At 47.8% G+C, this 9,928-nt stretch overlaps 1 protein-coding gene across 1 annotated transcript in view; it reads left to right on the plus strand.

Annotated features, from left to right (window-relative positions):
- HDAC8 (histone deacetylase 8) overlaps positions 1–9,633 on the plus strand; it is a 210,412-nt gene extending 200,779 nt beyond the window's left edge. Inside the window, exons 10-11 of the mRNA XM_054695891.1 lie at positions 5,566–5,671; positions 9,417–9,633. Of these exons, the coding sequence (XP_054551866.1) occupies positions 5,566–5,671; positions 9,417–9,604 (294 nt within the window). The 3' untranslated portion in view covers positions 9,605–9,633. The remainder of the gene's footprint in view (positions 1–5,565; positions 5,672–9,416) is intronic.
- Positions 9,634–9,928: the final 295 nt, after the last annotated feature.

Genomic DNA, 9,928 nt, shown 5'->3' on the forward strand with positions numbered 1-9,928 from the left:
ACTTGCCCCGACTCCTAGTCTATGGAGTCGCTCCTTGCAACCTATAAATGTATTTCTTAAGACCCTCTCGTCTTAAAACATCCACCCTACCCTGTCCTAAGCCCCTTCCCTGTATCAAACTCCTTTTAAAAAAGTGTGATCTTATCATAATTCTCATCTCCACCCCTCCACACACACACACCCTCCAATGACTTTGTTGTAGCATAGATCTCCTTCCCGTGGACAAATCGGAAGGCCACCCTCTGCTTATTTTACCTCCCTGCAGTATCTCAAATTGTCACCAGAGCTTCTTCCACACCCTCTGTCTGTGGCTGATATGTTGACTGTTCCCCATAACTTTTTTCTGGCCTCGCCTTACTCTGCAGCCAAGCTCCCCTGTCAGCCAAGGCAGTCTGGACTTATTCCTTTACGTCACTGGTAACTCCTAAATCTATAACATTTATCCTCTATTTTACACCCTAGCTCCCTCCTAAATTACAGGCCACTACATCACCAGGCTCTGTACCCTCAACATACTCACACATTTATCCCCTGTCATGACCCTTGTTCTCGGCCTGGATTCCCCAGCCCATTCACTCACCTCCTCCGCTGTCACAAGGCCGTGACGGCTCTTCTGTTTCCCACATCCAGCTCATTGCTCTATCTTTGCCACATTTTGAGTTTTTCAGTTTCCCCATCCTCCCTTAACAGTTCTGGTTCAGGCTCTGTTACCATGCATCGGGCCTCTAGTACCAACCTTTCACTGGTCTCCCTTCTTGCATTCCTGCCCTCGAATTCCATTCCATTCTCCACACTGAGCCAGTGAGCTCTCTGACGTGCACAGCTGACCTGCTCATACCCTCATTTACAAGCTCCCCCAAGTTTCCACTCACTTATCCCATAAGTAGTTATTTACCACCTACTAGGTACAAGCACTGTTTTGGGAAATGGCAATACAGCGGGGAGCAAATCAGTGTTCTGCACCCGTGGACCTTCTAGTCTGGGTTAAAGCCAAATGCCTTAGTGTGGGGAGCAGGCAGTGCCTACTGGGGAATTCATGCCTGCTTCCCAGCCTCCTTATGCCCTGCCCTCGAGCCATTTGGAATTCATTTCAGAGCCTAAATGTGCCATTCTATTCCCTACTCCCTGCTTTTGCCCAGCACTGTTGAGAATGACCTCCTCCCCCCGCCCCCCCAGACCCCCTCTGCAGACTCCACTACAGAGTTACTTCCTCTGGGCTGATTTAGAGGCTCTGATGGCTAGTGCTGCTCCCTGGAGTAATCCGTGTGCTGGCTGTGTAACCTCTGTCAAGTAATATGACTGTTCCATGCTTCAGAGCCTCATCTTAAAAGGGAAATAATTGATGTACCTACTGTAAGAGTTGGTTTTGAGAATTACGTTCATCAGTCTATGAAAAACGCTTAGAAACTTTAGGTGCCTGGCACATAATTAGCTTTTAATAAGTGTTACCTGTTATTACTTTTATCTTTAGTATTATTATTATACTTCTCACCACACTACTCACTACTCCCTCCTAGTAATCATGACATTCTGTCTTTGTGCTCCAATGACTAACCTAGTTGGGCACATAGTAGGTACTTAATAAATTTTGAAGGAAGAATAAAAGGACTAGTTGATCCAGGTTTGTGAAGGAACAACAACAAACTTCAGGCTTCTTCTGAATATCTTTTTGATCAGATATCTAAGTGCACACTGTTTGTTTTGTGTGAGCAAGGGCTGCAGAGGAGCGAGCAAGAAAGGTGCCTTGAGCTGGGCTGAACCAAATAAGAACTGGGCTATTTTCACTGACATCGTGGGTTAAGAAGGGACCCAGCACTCCAGAGTACCCACTATCTTCAACCCTCATCCTTCGGCCCCACCTCATACTTTCCATTTACCCCTTCCCAAGACTATGTTCCCCTCAAAAATTTTTAAATTAAAACCCAGAAAGCAAAGGAGTGCTGAAGGAACGGGGGGAGGGGTGGGGAGGGGCTGGCACCTCCCTCCTTCCTTTGCTGAGATCAGAGCCAATGTTTTCTCTTGAAGGTCGGCTGGCCTCTTTCATCCCCTGTTCCACCTGTCTGGGTACGGGACTGCTGCTCGCCTATTTCCTTTCCTCTGCAGGACTGGAGGGCAGTTTCAGGGTGGGGCCCCAAGCTATTTCTAGTGCTGGCCAAATCCCTCCACCCCAACATCTCCTTTGCCTTATGTGATCAGATTTCCATTCCACCTCACCAGTGAGTAACGAGTAGCAGGAGCACAGGGCAAGAAACTGGGAGAAGTCGGTTTCTCCACAGGCCCAGAGAGGAGCTAACGGGGAGGACACAGGGTCTGCTGGGCTTTGCCTGGCAAGAGGAACAGTCTCTTCTTTCTGCACCCCACACTTCCCAGGGTGTGGGCGAGGCACCGGTGAGGCAAGGAAAACGGATAGCACATTATTGATGTCCCACTGGGTGCTAGGCCCTGTGCTAGGTGCTTGGGGTTATGATATTTCATTGGTTCCTAACAGCCCATCCGGGTCAGCATTTATCCCTATGGTAGAAATGAAAAAAACAGATTAAGAAGCAGAAGTGGCCCGAGGCACACAGCCAAATCCAGTTACCAAAACCCAGCTCTGTCTGACTCTAAAGCAGCACCTCATCTGCTGCCTAGAGTCTAGAAAAGTCATTCGTGTTGTGGATTGGCTCTGAATTATTCCACAGAATTAACTGAACAACGAGCTAAACCTTATGGGAATGTCTTTAATACAGCATAATTTTAATGTAGAGGCATGAGGAGAACCTCTTTGATGACTTGAGTTTGACTCTACGGGCAATACAAAGAGAATGAGACAGAAGTTTGTGCCTTAGCAGAGTTCATAGGCTGGTAAAAGAGAGTTACCAAGTGCAAAATAAGAAACATAACAAAAACAAAAAGGGAGAGGGCCAGAGAGGAGAACAGAGCACCATCTTTGCCTTAGATGCAGCTTCTGCCTTCCCAGTGCCTGTCGCTTCCCTCAGCCCTAAGCCACCTACCATGTGGCACTGGATCACAAAACAGGGGCTTTCTTCAATCATCTATGTCCCCTAGCCTGAGAATGACTTTTGATTAGCAGTGTTCAGGAATGCTTAGGAACCCAGACTTGGCTATTACCTGCAGCCAGCCTGCTTCTGCAGAGAAGGGGCTATTTATGGATACATTCAAGCCAGGTGCTAATGCAGCCAGGAACAGAGGCTCAACCCCAGTGGAGTGGAGTTCTGTTACGGGGCGGTCAGTTCTGGCCCCAGCTGACCACCTCACAACAGTGTGTGCTTCTCAAAGAGGACACTAAAAGGAGAGTGCAGGTCGCCGTTTAGTAGGTGCTCACAATGAGGAAGCGTTGTTCCAAACATTCAGTGCTCAACAGACAGCCCGTGTCATGTCTTGCTGACGGGGAATAAGCACTATTATCTTCTTAGATGGAAGCATAACATTCCTTCCTCCCAGGCCTCGGTGAGGGGGCAGCCTGGCTCTGATTTTTTCTTAATTTATTTATTTATGCGAGCACTGGGTACAGTCAGAAGCACGGGAGGGCGAGAGAATTCACCAGAGTCAGAGCGGAGAACAGAGCAGGCAGAGTGACGAAGTACACTGCTGAGGGGAGCAGCGGGAGGCAGGAGAGGTCTGCGCCTGGCTCTGATTTTTATAGCACTTTGGTGCCAGGGGTTTGGGCTCCCAGAAGGACCACTTCATCACAGCTGCCTCCCTGCTGCTCTCTCTGCAAACCCGTCCTTCCACACCGGTGAGCCGCCTGCACCACTCAGCACCCTGAGCAGGAGGAGAGGCTGCCTGAGGAGAGGGACCACACCTGTTTGAAGCCTTCTTTTCCAGAGCCAGGCCCATGAGGTCCTTGGGCTTTGACTGAGGGGCCCTCCTTGGTTAAAAATACCAACCTCTTGAGTTTCGTCTATCACAGTTGTGGGGGGAGGGGGAAGTCTATGGATGTGTTCCCAGGGTAACCCCTCTGTCTGTTCCATGGAGGGGTTCGGAAAAGCCTATCTCTACTGAAGGCCTCTGCTAGACCCAGAACTGGGGGCTTCAGGCACCAGGGAGTAATAACTCCAATGGGAAGGCACCCCTCTCTCATTTCTAGGTCAGTCCACACATTTTTTTCCAAAGGCACGCTATAAACATTGTCACATTCTCGGGCATTTTCCTTTTAATTAAACGTGTAGACTTTTCTGCCGTGGATGTGCCATCGCCCCACCAGCTTATTCCCATGGAGTCCACAAAGACGCTGTCAGACTCTCCAGAGACTGAGGCACAACCTCCCGCCGCATGCCCGGCCTGGTTCTCCACGAGGATGATTTGGTCCAACAGCAATAACCCTGGATTATTTTTGAGGGGCTCTTTGAATGGCATCAAATTCATGACACATATCAAGGCCGCTTTTCTCATGTCCTCTGTACCACTTTTTCCATGGAATTCGAATTCCCCTGGCTAACATAGCATCTAACAATATCACTATTGAAAGCACATCGTGTTAAGGACCATATGCTCTCTCTCTCCAGAGAGTGTGCACAAATACTATTTCTGTGAAAAACTAAACAGAAATAGTAGCTTTGCATATTTCCCATTCAAAGGCTTCTCCCAATTGAATGATTCCCTTTGTCATGGAGTGTTTTTCCCCAAGCGGGCCCTAATAGAGAATCTGAATCAGATATTGTGAGTTACCAGAGGTCACAAGGATTCCTCTAGTGAGCTAGAAATAGAATCCAAAAATTTTTATTTTGAATCCCTGATTTTAAAAACAAATAAACTCTACTGCAGAGAAAGAAAAACTAGAGAAAGTAGACTTGTTTGACATTCCTGGTTCAGGGGACAGGCAACCAATACTAACAGGCAGCTGCCCGGCTCTGTGGGGACTGAGGAGATGAGAACACAGGCACTGCTGCCTTCAAGGAGCTGATCATCCAGGATGGGGAGATGAGGTCACGGATGAAAACTCCCCTTCCAACAAGGTGCTTATGAACACCCATGGGACCTTAGGGGTGGTCTTGTCCCTTCTCCATAGCCCACAGCAGTCAGCAGGGTACAGGCCTGCACTGTTCGTTGAATGAGGGCCATAAGAGAGGTACCAACAGAACATTCTGGGGGTTAGTGGAGAATGAGGGACAGCTTTGTGAAGGAGGTGACATTTGAGCAGTGCCTGGGTGAATGGGGAGGTTTTTCACAGACAGCAGGGGCTAGGGGAGGGTCTTTGCAGGCCCCAGAAAGGACAATGGCAAAGATCCTGAGGACAAAGCTTGGCATGATTTGGGAGAGCACAGAGCAGGCCAGTGTGGCAAGAGAACAGGGATCAGCGGAGGCTGTTGAGAAAAGATAAGACCTGAGCAGAGAGAAACTTGAACAAGCAAAAGAACATCACCGTGGACCATCACTGGAGGTTTGGGCAAGGGCAGTGACACCAGCAGGCCAGGCCAGCCTGCCTTGCCCACCTGAACCTCCTTGGCCTTGGTGCTGGTGGCGGAGGGAGGGGGGTCCTGTTGATTGTTCTGTTTGTATGTGGCTTGGTTTGGAGGTTTTCTGTGGTTTAGTTTGTTTTTTGGCCTTGCCCTTTCCTTACAGTTTTTCACGGCATATGGTCCTGATTATGTGCTAGAAATCACGCCAAGCTGTCGGCCAGACCGCAACGAGCCCCACCGAGTCCAGCAAATCCTCAACTACATCAAAGGTGAGCACCACCCCTTGAGTTCTGCCCTCCTAGTTCCACCCAGCTTGTACTGGTCCATCAGTGGGGACTTCCCCTAAGACCATTTGTCTTTTGGTGGCTAATCATTTCACTGACTTGGAAAGGAAGCCTCTTCTTAGCCCAACAGGTTGTGGTTAGAATTCCACTGACCACGCAGGTTGGGATTGTCATTTGGCCCAGTTAATGTCACCTTCAGGAGGACAAAAGGCCCAGCTTTAGGCACCTCCAGTAGAAAACCAATTCTGAAGTATGCCCTGGAACCCATTTTCTTTCAAGGGGACAATAGTAAAACCTTCTTAAGATGAATGACGTTCAAGTCAATTCAGACTTGGAGAGCAGGTTTGGGGTGGTGGCTCTCAGACATTCTATTCCAGTATGGTTCCTTGGTCTCATAGGGCCTTGAGAGACTATGAGTCTCCAATGAATTCTGATGCCCCGGGAGCAGGCTCCCCAGATCACCACAGCACCAGAGGTGGTCTACTGCCCTATCATTCCCTTCCCCAAGGCTGCTCTAGAATATTCTGGCCTCTAGACAGAGGAAAATGGCAGTCAGCAGTGTATTGCCCTCTTTTTTTTTTAAAGATTTATTTATTTATGCATACAAGAGCTGGGGTACAGGCCAGAGGTGTGGCGGTGAGAGTATTCACCAGAGACAGAGTGGGGAACAGAACAGGCAGAATGAATGAAATACATTGCTGAGGGGAGCAGCGGGCGAGACAGGAGAGGTCTGCTGTACTGTGTGGGTAGCTCCCTGGCTGGGGATCGAACTCGTGCTTCAGTGACTGCGGACAGCTTCATAGGTTGCGTCTTAACCCCTTCCGCCACCAGGGAGGGCTGGTATTGTCCTCTTGATTGCACTGTCCACTAGCTGTTTAGTGACACTGTCGTCAGCTTTCCAGTAGAGCCCCCCCCCCCAAACTCCAGCCTCTGCTTCACAACTCAACTTACTTCATCTACCTTTTTTTTTTCCAAAGTATTTTTGGCACCCATTTTCCTGTTTAATTGAATTTGCATGTATGTGTGCACATTTTTTTGGGTCCTAATTATTTGCAGAGTTAAGAGGCCAAGGGTATCATATTGCCCATCCTGGAGAGTAAAATCCCCATGTTTATTCATGTAACGACCAAGCTAGCACCAGTTCTCCTACCTTTGAATCCCTCCTTGGAATAGAATCCAGCATGAAAGGGAGGCCTGTGCTGTGCCAGAGTTAGTCAGAAGGAACACACGCATCCTGGGGGTCTTTGCCAAAGGTTGTATTAAGGCCCTTTCCTCTAGCCGAGCCCAGTCTGTGACAACAACTGAGTCGTAGGCCGGAACTCTATGTCCTAGAATCCTTTGGCCAGAGAAAATTTTCTGAGTTCATAAGTCCTAGACTCGTAAGGTTATGCTCATAGCAATGTTTATTGTCTCTCTGAGCAATGTTTATTGCCTAGTCCTCAGCATCCCCCTGACCCATAGTTTCCCTCTGATCTCTCAGTGGCTACCGACCCCACAAGTCCTCACTTCGTAACCAAGCTCTTCTCCTCAATCCAACCTTTAAGGTCTTTAAAATCCTCTTCCTGGTCCTCCTCCAATCCTTCTGCCATGTGGTGACCCTGATTAACCCGCCTGCTCCTGACTTCGCTTCCCCCTGCCTCTCTCAGACCCAGGACATGGCTCCTGTTTCCTGTGGGGCTGCCCCTGGACCACTGCTCTTCCCCTCTGCCTTCAACCTTGCCATTTTCCCCCATGCAGACTCTGAATCCCAGTAGAGCACAGACAGAACAATAGAAACAGAGTAACTAAACAAGCAACTGCCAGCACTTGCTCACACCTACCGGTGTGCGGCTGCCCATGTGCGCTGTGCCTCCTTGCACGCGCCCCAGGCCCATGCCCCCAGAGAGTGGTGATGTCTTGCTATTGAGGAAATGGAAGGGACAAAGGAGAGAAGACATAAGGGAGGTAATTCAAAGGGAAAAGAACTAGGAAAGGTAAGAAACCCAAAAGAGGACTAAATCTTAAGGAGACTTGAGATAAAAAACTAGGCTGAGGGTTGGTAAAAAAAAAAAAAATCTTAGAGGACAGGTAAGTTACATGAAGTTTGTTTTTTTTTGTTTTGTTTTGTTTTGTTTTGTTTTTTTAGTTCAGTTTAAGACGAAGTGCTATTTTTCTTACATCACTGTTAGTTTTTGGACGGTATTTGATTTCCCCCCTCAGGGGTTGTCCCCGTAGTTCTCCTACCACCAAACCACCTGTGAACTGTCACCATAGTCCCTTGTGGAGTCAAGATTTTTTGAAGCAGTATTCTGATTGTAACACAATGAAATGAAAGTGGGAGGAAATGTATGGACCAGGAATTGGGTCCTCAAAAGCAACTGGGCATATACAAGATGGGAAAACGGCTCGGCAGTATTTTGTCTGAAAGCGAGTCCAGGATTTTAGTCAACACGGAATTCAGTGAGTCACCGGGGCAAGGTGGCCTCCAGAGATCCTGCTGCAGTATCGACCTCACTTTAAGAGGGCTCTAGACAAATAGAAGTGTTTTCCAGGAGGTCAGTCAGGATGGAGGGAGGATTGGAGCCCCAGCTCCCCAAGGTCTGGTGAGGGGAGCTGGAACATTTGGAGATGAGATGATCCAGAGTGACGTAGTCTCTGCTTCATATCTCTGAGGGGCTGTCACAAAACAGAGAATATAGCCAGTGTCTGTGCAGTCACACGCACAAAGCTAGGAGCCCTGGGTAAATATTATAAAAAAGGCATATTTTCATTCAGTAGAAGAACTTTCCAGTAATTAGAGCTGCCCAATGTGGAACAGGCTGCCTAGAAAAGAATGAGGTCTCTCCCGTTGAAGTTATACAGGAGGGGACTTCACTGCCATATGGTAGAGGGGCCCCTGCATTGGACTACGTTGTTGTTAAGATTCCTTCCAGCCCTAAGATTCTCAGATGCTGTATGTTAAAATGAGAAAATAGAAAAAAACAATAAAAGGAATATGATGAGAGAGCAGGGGTTGATAGATGAGTCACAGTTGTTGGCGGGGGGAGGGGAGTATGTAATGCTGTGTATGAGAAGGAATTGATGAGGAGAAAAAAAAAGAAACTAAATGACTGAGAGTGGGTGGGAAGGAGTCAGGGAGGGCAGGCAGCAAATAGGGTGGCTATAGAATACTAGGAATGTTCAGATTTTCCATTTAGCCATCCCTTTCCTATTGACAAAATCTTGTGTTTTAGCCATGCAAATGAGCAGAACACACAAACCCAGAACGGAAAAGAAATTCAGCTAACGCTAGAAGAAATGAGGCTAGAAAGAAGTCCAAATGTTGCTAAAAATGGCCAGCTAACCTGCCATACTGAGACCATGCCCCTCCAGCCTGGTGACGCAACTGCCATCACAGTGTGTTGCCATGACAATGGTCAGTGTGGAAAGGCTGCTAAATTTTCTGCATTCTGATTTTCCTGAACCTGCCTGCAAGACTGTCATTTGTTCTGGCATATAAAAACCTCAGCGAAGCTGGTCATTTTTCACCATGTTTCTCATCTCCCCCCCCCCCCCACCATTAAAAACAAAGTTGGCGGGGGAAAGGTGCAGATAGATTAGGGGAAGTAAGACGGCAATGGAGGAGATGCACTCAGATCCCCTCGTGGGAGGGAGTTTGCCAACATGTCTTGTCTAGTTGAATTTGCTTAGCCTTTGACCTTGGTTTTTTTTTTTTTTTTTTTTTTTTTCTTTTACTCACCACATCCTTTAGAAGCACACAATGGGATTTTTTTTAACCTATTGGAAATCAAACTTGAGGATGTTCATCTTAGAGAGATGCCTTCCATATGCCACAGGCTGACTGGAGAAACAGGAGAATTTAAACCTCACCTTATCCCGTCTTTACTGTCCATTAGTCTTTCCGAGAAAACAAAATTAAACCATGGAGAGTCCATTTAAGCTATTCCCTTTATACAGAGAAAAGCGCTGTTTTTTTTTTTTGTTTGTTTTTTGTTTTTGTTTGTTTGTTTGATTTTGTGGGACCCTCGCCGGCGGCCGGGGAATGAACCGGAGCTGCAGAGGCTGCGGGCAGCCTCGCAGCCCAGGGCTCAACCACTGCGCTACCAGGGGAGGCCCAGAAAAGCGCTGTTTTGCTCCCATAAATTGCTTTTCTTGTGCCAATGAAGCTTGAAAATACGTGTCATTGTTCACAAGGAAGCATGGGTTAGTGAGCAGATGGCTCAGGTAGCTTCTGACCACCACTGTAGAAATCACCCTGAACCA

Source organism: Talpa occidentalis, unplaced genomic scaffold (genome assembly GCF_014898055.3).
Source record: "Talpa occidentalis isolate TD23 unplaced genomic scaffold, MPIMG_talOcc4v2.1 talOcc4.15, whole genome shotgun sequence".
Lineage (NCBI taxonomy): Eukaryota > Metazoa > Chordata > Mammalia > Eulipotyphla > Talpidae > Talpa > Talpa occidentalis.